Genomic DNA, 17,470 nt, shown 5'->3' with positions numbered 1-17,470 from the left:
GTGGGAAGGGATTCTGCTTGCCAGCCTTTTCCTGCAGCTGGTGAGCTGCCCCGGTCTGCTCGGTGCCCTGGCCTCCCGGACCCGTCTCTGCTGCTGTAGGTGCGCCTGTGGGTAGTCTCTCTCACAGGCTCCATGGCTCTGGGGCCTGGCTGTGTGGGCTACACCACATTCTTAGAGGAAGCAGTGGTGTAGACCCGTCTTTGGAGTCAGAAAGAGCTGGGTTTACATCTTGACCTATTGCATCTTTGGCCTTCGGTAAGATATGATGTCTCTGAGCCTCCAGCGTCCTCATCTGTAGAATGGGAGGAATCCTCCTCTCAGGGTGGTTGTCCAGAAGAATCATCTCCTCAGAGACAGCCACTGTGTCCTTCCTAAATCCCACCATCTAGCATGGAGTCCCACACCTAGCAGGTGCTCAATAAATCCTTGTAGAATAAGTCATGTCTGCAAAGAGCCTAGTAAGAAGCACTGAATAGACTGTGATTGTTGTTATTGCCTGAGTCCGCATGTGCCACCCACGCTCACCATCCGTTAGCTTCACTCCATGTGCCTTCCTGCTGGGCGCTACCTTTCCAGCTTCTTCCCCGCCCTTTAATTCCCCGTTTCCCATCTACTCCTGTGAAAGGGCTCTCGGGCCTTCCTGTCTTGTCAGCCTCTGTCCCTCCATGGTCAGCCTCCCTTGGCGCCCCTTGCTCTTGCCCTGCGTTACACCGTCACGCAGCAGATCCCAGGACCTCCTTCTCTGGGACTAGCCCCTCTGGGGAGGTTCCTGCTTTTCTCTGTCTTGTCTTATTTCTTAGCCACAAAGCTTCTCTCTCTTGCCTAAGTCTGAGGCCGTCTGAGGTGGCAGCCGGAGCACTGGACCCGGGATCTGGTTGTTTCTCTGCTCTGCGGCCGTGTCACCTTGTCTTGGGGGGCGGGGGGTGACGGGCATGTTGCCACTTCTCACTGCCATTCCTTCAGAAGACCGTCCAGGGAGGCTGGCAGGCTGGGGCAGGGGTGGGGTTGCTGAGAAGGAGAGGAGTAGGTTTCCAAGGTTTCTCTCTGTTAATCTCTGTCCCCATCTCCTCTCTTGCAGTGCGCCTCCATGACAGTATTTCTGAAGAAGGGTTTCACTACCTCGTGTTTGACCTGTAAGTGCCACTTTCTGAGGGTGTGGGGGCCTTTCCCTCCAGCCGGCTCACCATGAAGGCTTGGAGAAAGACCTAAACTGGGTCTGCAGCCTCTGCCGAGGGTCCCTCTCCTTTGCCCAAGGGAAAGGATTTGATTTTGACCTTCCTCTGGTAATGGGCAGGTTGTGGAGGGGACCTCATTGCTCACTCACAGTCTCCCCAGGGCTCCAAACCCCCAGATGGCATTGCTCTCACATTTCTCTTCAGCAGCACACCTTGTGCAGATGCTTTTTTTCTTGTTTCTTGGTGTGTTGTCCTTAGTGGAGAAATAGAATACAGCTCTTCGCATGACCTTAAAAATTCTGGGAAATTAATGGTGGCTTTTATTAGTCATAGACTGGACTCCACTTGGTCTCTCCTCCACTTTGATTGTGGTTTAATATCTCAAAAGTAGCTCTTCACCTCCTGGAAATGCCTCTCCGGTATTTTCAGGATTGGGTCTCTGTGTCCTTGATCTCATTATTCTTCAACTTTAGGAGTAGGTCTGTCCTTCTTGGGCAGCTGTGTATCTTAGTATTCATATTGGTCTCAAATAAAGCTATGACTTTCTGAGTAGGTTGGTGATTTTCTCTTAGATCCCTGTATATTCATCTTTGCCTGAGTATGAGCTAATCTGTAGGTTATAGACGCAGAAATGTGCAGGAGGAAGGGAGGGCCCATGTTACCCCAAGGAGAAGCCCCATGTCATTGAAGGATCGAACATGTTCTGGGCTCTCGGATGGAATGCATGTGGAGTTGGGATCTCTGTAAAAGCTGTTCCGTGGTGTGACCTCTTGCCTGTTGGATGCTGGGGTTGGCCAGCTGACCTGCTTCCTCTGACCCTCTCTGTCTGTTGGTTGCAGTGTTACCGGCGGGGAGCTGTTTGAAGACATCGTGGCCAGAGAGTACTACAGTGAAGCTGATGCCAGGTGAGACAAGAGCCCTAGAGCTCAGTGTGAGTCTTGGCTACTTCACGGGGGCAGGCATATTATGCCTCTTTGAAGAATCTTTGGATATAGATCAGAAGAGCTCCTGCCTGGACAAAGATTCCACAGAGCTGGACCTGGGCTGCATTTTATGGGTGATGTTAGAAGTTAGATCCGTCTTTTTTTTTTTTTTTTTTTGCGAAGCACTTGCAAGTCTCCTTTACCCTTTCACCCTGGAAGTACCTTTTCTTTGCACTCCTGTGTACTTGCAAGCCTGCCCAAGGGCCCTCCCTACCCCTGCTTCTTTCCTTTGACAAATTTTACTGTGTGCACGCACCCTGGGGATGATCCAGAGATGGAGGAAATGTGGTTTGTGTTCTGAAGGAGTGTAAACATCTGGGTGAATCAACCAGGAATCTTCTCAAAAAAGATTCCAGCCTAGATCACTGAGTCTCTTGACCACCACGACCAGCCCTGATGTGGGGCCCCTCAGGCTGGAGGACTGATCCTTGGCCACTTCCCTCAGCCTTCAGCCCCCCGTGGAAGCCCTGGCAGAATTCCGCCCACACCACAGCTCTCGGGTGTTTGTGTGGCCTGTCTTTCCTGCCTCGGCTCCTCCCCCGGCCCTGAGTTTTCTCTGAGGGTGATGTCCATACAACCTGGTTTTGATCATCCTGCTTGCAGCTTATCTGGCGTATGTGGCAGCTCTGGCTGCCTCTGGAGAGTGGGGGAGTGCAGCTTCCTCACAAATTTCTCAACCCTGAGAGGCCAGTGTTTGCTGATCAACTTCAGATGCTTCAGCCTCAGGAAAAATTCTCAAGTGGGGAGATGAATTCCAGTGCCAGCAGGGGAGGACCAGACTCTGGGGCAAGAGGAGGCGGTGATAGCTCTGGGAGCCTGGCGGGGAGGAGGGAGAGCTGGCTAGGGGGAAGGGAGGGGTGGTGTGTGACTGTACCAGTGGGCTTGGCCTGGCTCTGCTGGGACACTTCGCACTTTTGCCATTTTTGGCCAGAAGGCTCTCCCTGCTAGCCTGGCTCTGTTCTAATTATACATTTCTGTGGAGACTCGCCTCTTCAGCTCGGTCTTAAAGTCTCTTTGGCCTACTCATGGGCTGTGTCCTGAAGGGAGGCCTGAGACTCAGCCTCTAGGAGCCTGGTAAGACCCCTTGGGTCTTGTGGAAGCCCCAGAATCAGACTTTAGAGGAGCAGTGAGAAGTCCAGGTCACCAGCCCAGCAGCCTTCTGCAAGCCTGCTCCATATCCCCGCTAGCTCCTGCCGACTGGGGCCTCATTGTCTAGGCCAGTGATCCTCAACCTCAACACTACTGACACTGGGGCCAGATAAGTTTTCATGGTGAGGGCCCCTCCCGTGCATTGTGGAGTTTAAGAAGTATCCCTGGCCTCGACCCACTAGATGCCAGTAGCATCTCCGCCTTAATTGTGACAACCCCAGCAATGTCTCCAGGCATGAGCAGATGTCCTCCGAGGGTAAAAATCATCCCCCAGTTTTCACCATCGCTCTAGATTGCCAACGCTCCCTTCCGCGAGTTTGACCGCAAGTGTGGCAGGATGTTTTGGAAGGTGGGCAGCCTGATTCAAGAGATAGCAGTGGGGGCATCTGGCTAACTCAGTTGGTGGAGCATGCGACTCTTGCTCTCAAGGTCGTGAGTTCAAGCCCCACGTTCAGTTCAAGCCCCACGTTGGGTGTGGAGCCTGTTTTAAAAAAAAAAAAAGAAAGAAAGAAAAGGAATAGTAGCTGAAGGTGACTCTGGGTTAGTTTGTCTTTTTCTATGCAAAATCATTACCAGAAATGCTCCTCGGTTGCCCTGTTTGGAATCTTCTTAAGGACATCATTTCTTAAAGGGGTCTGTGTCCTGGGTTTTATCTCCCCTACGAGATGATAAACTTCAGGGCAGGCACTGGGTCTAATTCATCTTTATAGTCTGTGTGGTACCAAGCACAGAGGTAGTCAGTAAATGTTTAAATAAATGAATGAGTAGACCCTCAGCAAAAAAACTGAGGTACGGTTGTACTATCCTTCCTAAGATGCCACCACAAACCTCTTCTCCAAGAACAGAGTTACTATAGGGGGAGAAAAAGAAGGAAGGGGCTGGATGGTCTTTATTTCTCAGAAGTGTCGCCAGTCTCTTGGAAATGGACTGGCGGTATTGGGCCTTTACTGTCTAAGGAGGCATGGTAAACTCTGTTCTAGTCTGTCCTCAGCCATTATCTAGTGGGGAGACCCTGGACAACCACTTAACATGCAAGGCCCTCAGTTTCTTCTTCTGTAAAACAGGTTGAATTAGATGATGTCCAGAGTCCCAAGGTTTTAGCTCTCGTTCGGTGATTCCCTGTGACTCTCTAACCCAGAGTTCCATGCTTTCGTCCGTAGTGTGTGGTCGTGGATGAGTGGCTTAACCCTGTGCTGACGTTCCTTCTTCTTGTGCTTTGCAGCCACTGTATACATCAGATTCTGGAGAGTGTTAACCACATCCACCAGCATGACATCGTCCACCGGGACCTGAAGGTACTACCCAGGCTCCCCCTTTGCCTCCTGCTTGTGAGGCGTCGGCGCCACCTGGTGCCAGGTGGTGGGACTGCGGGGACCCAAACTAGGCTTCCTCAGGGCCAGAGGGTGGGTGGGTGCCTCACCAGGTCTTCTCTTCCTTACACAGCCTGAGAACCTGCTGCTAGCGAGTAAATGCAAGGGTGCCGCCGTCAAGCTGGCTGATTTTGGCCTAGCCATCGAAGTACAGGGAGAGCAGCAGGCTTGGTTTGGTAAGAGTGACCCCGTCTTCCTGGAATGCGGCCCCCGCCCTTCCTCCTCTTCCTGATCTGCTTTCCTCTTTCAGAACCAGAAGCCAGACCCTTCATGGTCCCGGTCTCTTCAGAGACTGGAGAAGGGGGGAGGGTACAGAGTGTCCCCTGGTCCTAGGTGACTCAGTGCAGCGAGTCTAGCTGTTGTCAGCACCGCATTCTTGGGGCCTCTGGGGAGAAATGGGAGTTCCTGGTAGGCACACGAACTTGCCCTCTGATTTTATTCTGGGCACTACAAGAAACCCAGCCTGTCATCTCTCGTTGCCCATGCACTGAGAGCTTATATAGCAAAAACAGCAGGAATGAGGCGGGACTTGGGGGAAATTGCTGATGTGGTTTCAACGAGAGAGAAAGTGGGTTCAGTGTGCCTCCGCCCTCTCTTCTGCTACAGGTTTTGCTGGTACCCCAGGTTACTTGTCCCCTGAGGTCTTGAGGAAAGATCCCTATGGAAAACCTGTGGATATCTGGGCCTGCGGTAAGCCCATTCCACACTCTCAGCTTTTTGGTGTTAAGGGCCCTCAACTTCCAGCGATGGTGAGAAATAGGCATCGCTATTCCTTGTGGGCCCCACAAGTGTCTGGTGTATGTGAAATCACGGTGTTTGCTCTAGTGCCCCTGGGAGGGCTGTTCTCATCACACGCTCCTCCCCAGGTCTTTCCTGAATTATACTGCATCCTTCCTAAAGAGGGATTTACCCACGCCTTGGAGGATGGGTTATGCCGAAAGAAATCCCCGATGTGGCTTGCTGACACGCGGAGTGAAGCATAGCAGAAGGGCCAGTGGCGCACAGTACCATCTGGCAGCCACTTCTACCTCTGCTAGAACCTGGACTTTCTGGGTGGCTGAGCCCTGTGTGGCTTTTCTTGGTTCCTCAGTGTAGTCGGTGACTGACTCCAATGACCTGTGTTCTGTCTCGTAGGGGTCATCCTGTATATCCTCCTGGTGGGATACCCTCCCTTCTGGGATGAGGATCAGCACAAGTTGTATCAGCAAATCAAGGCTGGGGCCTATGATGTAAGGACTGGTTTGTTCTTGACTCTTGGGCTGTATCCACCGGAGGGGGCATGTTTAGTGTGTCATGGGATACAGGGAGTGTCAGGGGACTTTGAGGACCCAAGGATGGGCATACAGGTCTCAATTCTCACCACACCCTATCCCAGGAACAACTCTTTTGCACAGCCTTTCTTGGTTGCTATAAAATCGAGGAGCCCACCGAAGCTCTTTGATCCATTATATGTGGAGAGTGGCCTGAGAAGTGTGGTGTGCCGCATAACATAGGGACATGTGGCTCCCTCCACTGCAGTGGGGCCTTGGGCATGTTGTTGAGTCACCGTTTCTTTCTAGTAGGGAGATGGGATTGAACCAGAACGTGTTGGAGTCCCCTTCCTGCTCTGACCGGATATTCTGGCATTCTAACCGTGATTGTGTCTTCCTCTCCTAGTCTTTACGTTGACACAGGTGCTGGGATGACCCAGGGCAGGTTTAGATAGCGCAGGGTATCCCGCTTATAGGAGTTGGGACAAAGACAGAGCCTCCATTTCAGGGTGTGAGGCTCACAGATTTCATATGCCTCCTTTCCCTCTTCCTGCTTAGTTCCCATCACCAGAGTGGGACACGGTGACTCCTGAAGCCAAGAACTTGATCAACCAGATGCTGACCATAAACCCTGCAAAGCGCATCACAGCTGACCAGGCTCTCAAGCATCCATGGGTCTGTGTAAGTGTCTTCACCCGGAGTAGAGGAGCTCGGGATGTCAGCCCTCAGTGTGCCCTCAGTACTCTCTTCACGCTCCTGTTTATGAGCAGAGAATGATTGTTCTGGGCCCTGAACAAAGATCCAGCAGAGAGGGAGGGGGGCTGGATGGGGCCCAGGAGGGATTCCAAGGAAGCAGGTGGCCTCAATGGCTTCAGCCTGTCTCTCCCCCCACTTACTTGTCAGGTGTGACTTAGTTCTGATCTTGAATGAGGGCTTAGCCTGACTCTGGAGACTCTAGGTAGTTGATGATGGAAAGCAGCTGGCAGAACCCAAAGTGAATTGCCAAGCTTAGGGTACATGTTCACACAACTGTAATGGAAATGTGACCAAGATCCAACAAATAAACCAAAAGGGCCTCTGGGCAGTTAAAAAGAGCATCTTGAAGTTCATGACTGAAAAAAAAAAAAACCTCACCATAGGAGAACACCCCCCACCCCTTACCCCCTTCCCAGGCTGTCAATGTGGATCGACATACTCTACTTTCTTAAATACCTCTGTAAAATTCTATAGAGTGAAATGTCTGTTCTCAAACTAAAAAGAACCCCCTGACAACCACAAGGCATTTATGTATTTGTCCTTTCCCATGTTTACTGAATGCCTCTTCGGTGCCAGTCACTGTGTGGGTCCTGGAGATACAAAGATGAGTGAGGCACCTTCCCCCAAAAATCTTAAAAATTATCTGGGGAGCTAGGCACTCAAACAGGCAACCATTCTGCAATGTGACAAGTACATAAAAGAATCTGATGAGTGCACAGGAACTCATGCTCTCTGGTGAGCAGTGAGATTACTGAAGGCTGCATGGAGGAGGTGACCCCTATCCTGATTCTTGGCAACTGGCTGGGAGTTCCTCAGGATGATAACCTGCAGGCAGAAGTTAGCATGAACCAGGGTGAAAGGCCATGGGAAATTGTGGCAAGTTGAAGGAATGTTAAGTAGTTTAGTTGTAGATGAAGATACGCCTACAAAAATGCAAGAGAACGAAGCCAAAAAGATTCCATGACATAAAAGTTTCTGCCTAATGAGTTTGGATTTTATTTGGGAAGCTTAGAGAACCATTTAAGGGGTTTAAAGAGGGAACAAAGGGACGCCTGGCTGGCTCGGGCGGTGAAGCATGCAACTCTTGATCTCGGGGTTGTAAGTTCGAGCCCCATATTGGGTGTAGAGATGGCTTAGAAAAAAAGTAAAATCTTTTTTTTTTTTTTAAAGATTTTATTAACTTATTTGACAGAGAGAGCACACGAGCAGGGGGAGGGGAAGGGGGAGCAAGAGAAGCAGGCTCCCCGCTGAGCACCCTAGCCCAACGCGGGCCTCCATCCTAGGACCTCAGAGATCATGACTTGAGCCGAAGGCAGACGCTTAACTGGCTGAGCCACTCAGGCGCCCCCAAAACAAAATCTTTTTAAAAAATTAATTAAAAACCAAATAAAGACGGAGTGAAATACGCAGTTAAGAAAGATCACTTTGGAAACTGTGTACAGAATGGAACTGAAGAGGAAAGGAGGCTGGGGCAGAGAGTTCAGGAAGCTGTTGTAATTGCCTGAGCAAGACCGGATGAGGTCTCAGCTAAGGGTAGTGATAGGAGCCTGGGTGGCGTGGCGAGCAGACAAATTTGAGAGCTTTTGGTAGATAGACTCAAAAGGATTTAGTGAGCAGTTGGATTTAGGGAGTGAAGGAGAGTGAAGGAGAGCGAGGGACCTACGGGGACTGCCAGATTTTGAGTTGGTAATCAGCACAGGTTGTGCCATTCACTGACTCAGAGGAAACCCAGAAGAAGAGCCCATTTTTGAGAAAGGATGAGGATCTTAGTTTGATCAAGTGTGGTGTCTGAGGACCTTTAGCTGGAGACATCAGATGCGTAGTTAGAAATGTGGTTGTGGAGATTGGAAAAGAATTAAAATTGGAAATGTAGTTTGCGGTTGTTTCTGTGTCTTTGGTGTTGAAATACATGGGATTGTTTTTATGCTGATCGAATTCCCACTGTGGGCTTGTATTTGCTTCAGTAAGAGAAGGTATGGCCCCTGAACCCCAGCATGTAAAGACAGGCAGAGTTAGAGGCGCCAGCAAAGGAGGCTGGCAATGAGAACTTCTGTGGCAGAAGGAGGGTCAGGAAGGAGCAGGAGACCCTAAGAAACAGGAGGTCTCAGTAAGGATGCATCTGAAATCAGATGCCACAGAGCGTCCCTGATAAATATGGGAAAGAATCCATGGACTCTGACCAGTTAAAAGCCAGTTTCATCATTTCACTGACAGAGACAGTGGAGTGAGAGACCGAAACCTTTCTTCAGTGAGGTGAAGAGGGCATAGGATGAAGAGAGGAAGAAATGGTACTACATAGAGAAGATGACGAGTCAGGGGAGTTTTCACATTTTTGTTTAAGGAGAGGCTTGAATATAACGTATAGACTGCAGAAAAGAATATAGTCTAGAATAAGGGGTTTAAAATATTGGCTCATCAAGGAAACAAAGGTTGGGATAGTAAAAAGAGGTTAAAAGCAAATGAAAATCACTTTGTGGATGGGGTCTGAAGTCAAAGGCGTTCTTATATGAGGATCTCTGGTTTTTCTTTGTGAAGAAATTTACACTTTGGAGGAAGAGGTAAAATTATAAGACTCAGAAAAGGTACAGGAGGTTGGGAGACTTGCTTTGGGAACCAGGAAAAGGAGTGGGCCAGGGGTGAGGGACAGAATTGTGGGGCAGCCCCATGGGGCTATGGGCACCAGGCTGCATGGACAGCAATGGCAAAGGGAGGGGGTGAGCAACTTAAAACAGGTACTCAAAAACTAGGGATATACTATGTCCTGGGAGTCATTTTCATAGGCCCCACCCTCTACCACTCTATATAACTCAGTAGTCCGTGAGGACGTCACTATGTTATGATATTATGTAATAATTGACACTGAGTCATCAAGGAAATCATTATAAATCATTTCCAGTGGACTCTTTAAGGAAGAAGGAAGTTAACAGTGATACTTTGAAGAAAAATTATGATCCAAAATGATGAAAAGAATGAATGCTTCAAGGTGAAGACCCTTAGCTTCTCAGATCACAGCTTTATCCAGGTCCTTGTGGGGGTGTGTTGAGCGGGGCTCTTGGAAGGAATGAACCTTCTCTGTAGAGAGCAGGAACCTGCCTGTTCTCTCACTGCTCAGGAATGCAGTAGGTGCTCAGTAAACAGTTGCTGATGGAGTGACAGCATGGGGATCACAACACACAGGATACTCTCTTAACGTTCCACAGCTTCCGTTTCCCAAGGAAGGGGAGAGTGCTGTCTCACGCACCCTTCTCATCTAGCATCAGTTATCAGTGGTGTTTTGTGTTCAGATTATTGTCCTTACATAACCTTGAGTTTGGGGTAGTGCTTTTTGTCTAAAAGCATTTTCACATCCATGACTTCATTTTACCTTCGGATCCACTCTGGGGCGGCTAAGCACACAGCCGTCAGTGCTGGGACTAGGGTGAGGGGCAGAAGGCCTGGCTGGAGGGCTCACAGGCCTGTCTGTTTGGCTTCCAGCAACGATCCACAGTGGCATCCATGATGCATCGTCAAGAGACTGTGGAGTGCTTGCGCAAGTTCAATGCTCGGAGAAAACTGAAGGTGAGTCTTGCCTTTCCAGGCTGCCAGCATCCTGAAATCACAGCTTTCGACAGTCCACCCCCTGCCCCATCACAAGAGGAAGCCCCCTTTGTGGAGCTGAGCTATGAAGGTTATACATGTTGGGGGGCCCCAAACACCTGAGGTCTTGAAGCTCTGGCCAGCGGCTGCCCTCTGCCTAACACCAGGCTATGCTTTCCTGGAGTCCAGTTGAATTCACAGGTCCCTCTTCTTTCCCCCAGGGTGCCATCCTCACGACCATGCTTGTCTCCAGAAACTTTTCAGGTATGTTTCCCCAGCCGTGCACTTTAATTCTACCGAGGTGAGTGGGTCAGAATGGGGTATTGCCATCCCAGTGCTGGGTGTCTCGGGCTAACACCTTGACCAAGATGAAGAAGACCCTGTTTTGAGGGGGCTGCTGCTGCTGGGTCCTATAACATGAGATTCTTGGGGACGTCTCTTGGGTTCACATTTATGAATTCTATTTTCTAGACCCTCCCAAGGAGTAACCTGCCCAGACTCCCATTTACCTTGTCCCTGGGGATTCTTATTTAATTCTCTAAAGACTCTAAGCGCTTTAGGATTTTAGCCAGTCAATAGGATATTGGACAATGGGCTGGGGAAAAGAAAGCATGAGGTGTAGTGAATCTTCTCAACCACCACTGTTAATTTGTCTACTGGGACCATCTCTACTTCATTGTGTCTAAGCAGAGATGACTAATAGAAATTTTTCCAGATGTTTAAACATTTTACAGAGACTGTGCTTACAATATGCTTTGCGATACTCACTATAAAAGTGAAGAAAGAGCAGCAGGATGGAGGGAAAGCAACTTGCTTAAATTTGACGGGAAAATTGGGATAGTTGGGACCAGTAATTTGTAAATCACTTGGCATTTCTTTTTAAGATGCAAGACACTCCACCCCACCCCCCTCCCCTACCCCCATCTTGTTTGCCCTCAGTGGGGAAGCACAGTGGCTTTCTGTGAGGAAAAGGTTAACGTCAGAACTTAACCGAAGACAGAAGGTCTCTTCCCACCTTGCCCACCACCCCCTGCCTGGCCTCTCCCAGCCCTGCAACCCCCCAGCCCCACTGTTTTGGTTGAAGACTCCCTTCTCTCATTCTCATGGTGAGATTCCTTCCCTTGCTTTCCTTCTGCACTGACATGGAGACAGGATTGTATGGCAGCTACTCTGGGCTAAGGTTTCTCCCTTGAGCTTGAGGAGCTTGTCTGCTGGTTCAGGGTAACCTAAGGGCCCTGGGTCTGAGGATGCCGCAGGTGAGAAGTCCTAGGGTTTCATGAGCTCTAACCCAAGCAAGAGACACGGGGCCTTGGAGGGGCAGGACAGTAGAGTGAGCCAGGGAAGTGTCCCACCTCAGGCCCATCCGTGGTTTGGGGCTCATTCTTATGTGGGTATCCATGAGGGGAAGATTGTGGATTCAGCTCTCACAAATGAGAGCAGGAGGGCACAGCTTGGCTGTCTCCAACAGAGATGGAGCTGTAGTTCCACATCTGGCTTCTTGTCCTCAGAATTACTGGAAGCTTCTACTTTCTCAGAAGTGTGAGAGCCTTTCTGGAGGGCATTTCTGTGCCGAACTAGAATGGTGATCTGTTGTCTCTCCGAGTGACAACAGGCTGCTACTACTCTTTTAGACTAGGAAATCGATAGCATGTGCCCTGTCCCATGGCCTCCACATCAACCTCCCCCACCCCCATTCCATTTCAGGAAATTGGTATCCTGGTTTCAGGAGACTGGGATCTCTCTTAGGACAAAGCGCTTTCACTCATTCCGAAAGAGCCTCCTCTGGTCCTTGTTGCCCAGTCAGTGTTTGAGCTCACTTTTCCCTGGGTCAGAGGAGACCAAAAAATGCTGCAAGCATTCTAGGATGACTTCTGCTGCCCTGACTCTGGAACAGGTGGGGACAGAGCCTGTCTCTAGAAACTTCTGCAGAAAGAGGTATCATCAGGTCTAATCAAGAAGGGAGAGCACCTGTGTGGTGTTTTTTTTTTTTTAGGCGTGAACTAGACTGTTTCTTGAGTTTACCCCAAATAAGGGGTTCAACCTGGACTGTAGCAGATTGGCTAATAGTGGAATCAGGGCTTCTAGAACGTATTGCTTCAGCAGCCTTTGTTTTCTTTCTGGGAGCTCATTTCTTGGGCATCTTCACCCTCGGAATACTGAAGTACAGGCTGACAAAAACTGTCTGTCCTGGCTACCTGCCTTGAAGAAGGAAAGCAACCCGTGTCTCTGAGGAACTAGAGGATTAAGAGAGGGATAGGGAGCTGGGGCCCATCAGTGACCTTAGCTGCACAAGGGCCATGCACCCTCCCTGGGCCCCAGACGCCAGTGTCCCTCCTGTTTCGAATATGGCCAGAGGAAAGGACTCTCCCATAATGTCCTCGTTTAGGTCCCCTAGGGAGGGAAGGTCTGAAGGTGAGGCTCCGTTTCCTCACAGCCTCAAGCTAGGGCTCGGCTGCCTCAGAAAGGACATCGCCTCTCACCAATCAGGCTTTTCCCTGGAGACCCTCACCTGAGGTGCTCATGGGACAGGTGCTAGAGCTGTGGTGATCCCCACACCCTGACCGAACCCAGTCCTCTCAGGTCCCCAGACTGCTGCAGGGCTGGCTGCACCTGCTCCTCAGCCTGCCCCTGGCGCCTGTCGCTCCCCCAGCTCGGCTGGCTTGGCCACGCCGCCTGGGCCCTGCTGCGCGTGGGCGGCCAGCGGTTCCCGCGCCTCGTGCTGGGGCATGCTCGCTGCTGACGGGCCCCTGTGGCTTTGCGGCAGCTCTGTGCACTGAGAGATTGTATCCCCTCAGTTGGCAGGCAGAGCTCCGCCCCCGCCTCGCCTGCCGCGAGCGCCGCCGGCCTGGCCGGGCAAGGTACGTGGCATGAGTCCCCCGACCGCCTGCCTCGGCTCCCTGCCACCCCACCAGGAGGGCCAGCATGCCAGGCCCACTCACCAGGGAGGCGAGTCCCATGCTTGCGGGCTGAGATGGGCATGCCGGACGAACCACCTAACTTGGCATCTGCGAGCGCATTGGTGTCACAGAGCCCCCTAACCAGCCGTGCATGCTGGGCGCTTGCCAACTCTCAGGAGGCAATAGCCTGGGGACGTGGAGCTGGGCAGCCGGAGGCTTTCCTCCAGATGGCCGAGAGCCTCGCCTGCCTGAGGGCTGTGGCCAGTGGCTGCCCCCAGAGACAGTCCCCGGCGTGGCTGGAGCTGCCCAGTGCTAGGACTAGGCTTCGTCAGCGCTGCTGGGAGACCCCACAGAGGAAGCCATGGCCCTCAAAATTGTGAAGTCTGGCATTTGCGCCTCCGGGTCTGAAAGGCTGTAGAGTACAGAAGCTGTGGGGAGAGCCATCCCTGGGTTTGGATCCTAGCCCTGCCACACCCCGAGTGAGTCTAGTCAGCCCTCCCAGCCTCAGTTTCCTCCTTTCTCCGGTGGTGTAATGAATAATATAGCGATGATTAAGATCATGTATGTCGAAGGCTCTCAACCCTGCCTGTAGAGGACAGTTTGTCAGACATCCTGATGCCGACACCCTCACCCCAGACAAACAAAATCAGAATCTCTAGGGCATAGGCATAATGATTTTTGTTAAGCTCCCAGAAGCAATTCTAAAGGGCAGCCAGTGTTTGGAACTCTGAGGTATGTAAAGCGCTTAACACAGTAGGTGGTCAGGCAATGTAGTAAACACATTAAAAAAATAAGTTTCAGATCACCCCAGCATGACTGGAGATAGGATCACAGGCCATTTGGGGAGGTCAGAATTCTTGTGAGGGAGGGATCCCTGTTCTCCCTGGAGAGAGGTGGGACCCAACTTGGGTAGGAATGGCCACCTGAAGGGAAGAATGTCAGCAGGAATGGTGACAATGGGCTACACTTAGTGAGTACTTGCTACGTGCCAAGCACTCTGCCTAGTGCTTTTCAGGCATGGTCCCCTTAGGTCCCCACCCCTGTCCTGTGACCTAGGCCCTATTTTATCTCATTTTATAGATAAAGAAACTGAGGTTCAGAGAGGTTAAGTAACTCACTCAAGGTCGTACAGGTAGCAACTGGTAGAGCCGGTGAAGTCCAGGTGGATCAGATAGTTGGGCTGATTCCATCCCCCTGTGCCTCCCAGACTCTCCCATCCACTGTCTGCTACGGTCCTGTGGCCTTGGTGACCAGCAGGTGTCACCAGCCTTCCTACAAGAAGCGAATCAGCCTTGAGCCTCATCCTGTGCCTGGCTAGAATCTGTTTAATACCTCGCTATTCTGCCCAGTCCTTCCTGCTCAGTGGGTCCAGAGAGTAGACTGAGGAAAGAGGGGCGGATAGGACCCCGTAAGCACAGTGAGGACCTGCCCAGTCAAGGCTTCAACCCCCCTGGCAAAACCCTCCTGTAGGTGGTCCTGGTCTCTGTGTCTGTGTCTGTCTGTCCTCACGTCTGGTCTCCTTCGTGAACTGTGACACTCTTGTTTCTTACGAGCTCTCAGGAGATGTCTTGCATCCTTCCAGCTTGGCCGTTCTGAGGAACTCCATGGCAGCTAGGGACGGAGCCCTCACCTTTCACCCTGGCACTCTGCTTCCAGACCTGGGTGGAAGCTGTTGAAGGCAGAGTTCCCAGTACCCCAGGCAGCTCCTGTACTGAATGTGGTTTCTCCTCCCACGTGCAGTGTGTCCCTGTTTCCACTGAGCCCTCTTCTGTGGCAGGAAAGATCCTATGTGCCACCCTGAGGGTCTGACGCAGCTTGAGATGCCCTTCTTGCTTTGAGGCTACCAGGAAGGGCCTTTTCCAGGGGCTTCAGGAGCCTCCTGGCCCCCTTGACAGACCCAGCAGACTTGCGGATCCGGCTGCCAGACTTCAGGTTAGGGAGAGGGGACAATGCAAGAGGCTTGATTTTCCTTTTTGTTTTCACAGCTGCCAAAAGCCTACTGAACAAGAAGTCGGACGGTGGTGTCAAGGTAGGTGTCTTCACCCCTCTAGCCCGAGACTGGCCTCTCTCCCTACAGTCTCTGTCGGGGGTTCTTGGCTTTGTCCCTCCTTTCCCCAGGAACCTTCCCATCCTTGCTTTTCTGCTTTAAAACCAGAAACCTTTGTGCTCAGGACAGCAGGTTCCATTGGCCTGAGAGGGCAGAAGAAAGATGTGTTTCCTTTGACCCTAGCTTGAGCGTAAAGACTCAGGGGAAGTGATCTAAATTATAGTTTCCTAGAGCTCAGTCCTGAGCCTGACTGCAGACATATGCCTCTTCTCCACGGCTTGACTCTCAGGGTTTTTTAGGTCATTTGGGTAATCTTCTTTTTCCCTTTTTCTTTTTGGAGCACAAACCCTTTTTATCAAATAAAAGCAGAGTTAGCCTGGCTGATTCAGGGTACAGGGCTTGGAACCTGAGGCCACTATCCTTTTAGTTTTTTGTCTTATCTCCAAAGCACTTCCAGAGCCCAGCTCAAATGCCACTAAGTGAAAAGTGTCTTAAACTTTCTAAAGGCATAGGCTCCCCAGAAACAGGCGAGGGACGTGGTATATCACAGCTCGCTCCCATTTGGTGAAGGAGCTTTTCCCATGGGGTCACAGCAAGAGGAGAGAACAGGGATCCACAGGGATCAGCAGAAAGCCCTAGTGGGAGTGGCTGCTTGGTAAAGGGGAAGGAGAGGTAGCTAGGGGTCCTCACAGGGCCCAGAGTGTTCTATAGATGCTTTGGGGGCAGAAAGCATCCTGGGTCTGGGGCATCAGATAGGAGTTCATACTATCTTGAAGCCTACCAATTTACACCATAGGGTATTTCAAATGATGAAATAATCCAAACCTTTACATTCCAACCAGAGTTGAAATTGGGCCTTTTCCCAGGATCTTCTGTCCCCAGCTGAGATATACTCATGTGTGCCCCATTCCCCTCCCCCACTCCCTTTCCTCTTTCCCTCATCCTCTGCATGCCTGCTTCTGTGTGCTTCTGCACCAAGGAGGGGAGCTTGGGCTCCACACATACCAGCTGACATGGATCTGGGGGTGACCAGCAGCCCCCCAGTTATAGGGATATGAACTGGAATGGGGGGAACCACGTTAGGAAAAGGTGGCAGGTTTAATTGGAGAGAGATTTTGCATATTTCTATCCAGGAAAGAAGCTAGAATCAGTTATTCTTTACAAAGTATTTAATAAGTACCTATCAGAGGCCCAGTGCTACACTCAGTTCTGGGGGCCCACAAGAGGTAGAAGAGGTGATGTAGTTCTCATCTAGCTTTGAGAACGTGCAAGGTTAATTGAAGAGGAAATTGGACACACCTGGGATCAGCTAAGCACTGAATGGTCTATGGTACTCGACCCTCCATTACATGGTTCAGTGCAGGAAGCTTCTGGGCAAAAACTTACTGGAGAAAGCCTAAAAGATGTAGGAAGATTGGAGCCCAGTCAACGATTGCCTCTAGAGAATGGGATTGGAGGTGAGGACAGGGTAGAAAGACATAGAAAGACACATCTTTCATTTTTCACTTTGTACACCTGTTTTCTTTAAAATGAGAAGGTGTTCCTGCTATAACTTCGAGACAACAAATATTTTTATGGATTCTGTCCTATATATTGATGTTCTCTGCCCAACTGGAACATGGGGTTTCTGGTGGAAGGATGTCGAAAAGACAGCTGGCTTGGTCTGGTCGGGCAGTGGGAGTGGAGGTTTGTGTGTCAGACCACAGGAAACGTAGGCCACTGAGCAGGGAAGCTATGGTAAGAGCAATGTTTTAAAAAGATTTGGCTAAGGGTGTGAGGACGAATAGAAGAGGGTGGGAACTAGACACAGAGGCATCAATTAGGATTTGTTATAATCTGGGCATAAGGTAAAGGAAAGATGATTAGAAATAGAAAGGACTAATATTGAAGATACCTAACCCCAGAAGAACCCAGGCACCAACCAATTAGAATAGGCACTACCTAAGGAGAATTGGTCCAGCTGTCGCCAGGAATGTGAGGCTCTGATTAGATATTAGCTCTGTTTAGAGGTGTGTCAAAGGAAGTTCACACTGGATATGTTAAAAAGGACCCATGAAAGATGATGTCGATGTTGCTTGAATGTTGGAAGAACTGGTGGTATCCCTGCTAGAAATGAGAATAGTTGTGAAGGAACGCCCATTATGATAGCAAGAGTTTTATTTGGACCCCACTGAGATGGAGAGACAGGTGGAGATCTGGGGGGAGAGGTCTCTTAAGGTGCTGGGAAGTACCTGATGTGGCCCAGGGAAGAGGTCAGCACTGGCCAT

The 17,470-nt window shown here is 50.6% G+C and overlaps 1 protein-coding gene across 20 annotated transcripts in view; it reads left to right on the top strand.

Annotated features, from left to right (window-relative positions):
- The window catches only part of CAMK2G (calcium/calmodulin dependent protein kinase II gamma), a 52,334-nt gene that overhangs the window by 17,132 nt on the left and 17,732 nt on the right, over nt 1-17,470 (top strand). For 8 of the 20 annotated variants that reach the window (XM_019800894.2, XM_019800887.2, XM_019800890.2 and 5 more), the window contains exons 3-13: nt 1,079-1,133; nt 2,015-2,080; nt 4,530-4,602; nt 4,751-4,853; nt 5,284-5,367; nt 5,812-5,906; nt 6,486-6,608; nt 10,158-10,241; nt 10,481-10,523; nt 13,055-13,117; nt 15,142-15,185. In XM_019800894.2, the coding sequence (XP_019656453.2) occupies nt 1,079-1,133; nt 2,015-2,080; nt 4,530-4,602; nt 4,751-4,853; nt 5,284-5,367; nt 5,812-5,906; nt 6,486-6,608; nt 10,158-10,241; nt 10,481-10,523; nt 13,055-13,117; nt 15,142-15,185 (833 nt within the window). The remainder of the gene's footprint in view (nt 1-1,078; nt 1,134-2,014; nt 2,081-4,529; nt 4,603-4,750; nt 4,854-5,283; nt 5,368-5,811; nt 5,907-6,485; nt 6,609-10,157; nt 10,242-10,480; nt 10,524-13,054; nt 13,118-15,141; nt 15,186-17,470) is intronic. The other 12 variants (XM_019800897.2, XM_019800891.2, XM_034662705.1 and 9 more) reach the window with 4 other exon arrangements.

The sequence above is a fragment of the Ailuropoda melanoleuca genome, chromosome 6 (genome assembly GCF_002007445.2).
Source record: "Ailuropoda melanoleuca isolate Jingjing chromosome 6, ASM200744v2, whole genome shotgun sequence".
NCBI lineage: Eukaryota > Metazoa > Chordata > Mammalia > Carnivora > Ursidae > Ailuropoda > Ailuropoda melanoleuca.
Note: the sequence above shows the minus strand (reverse complement) of the source record. Positions and strands in the feature narration are given on the sequence as shown.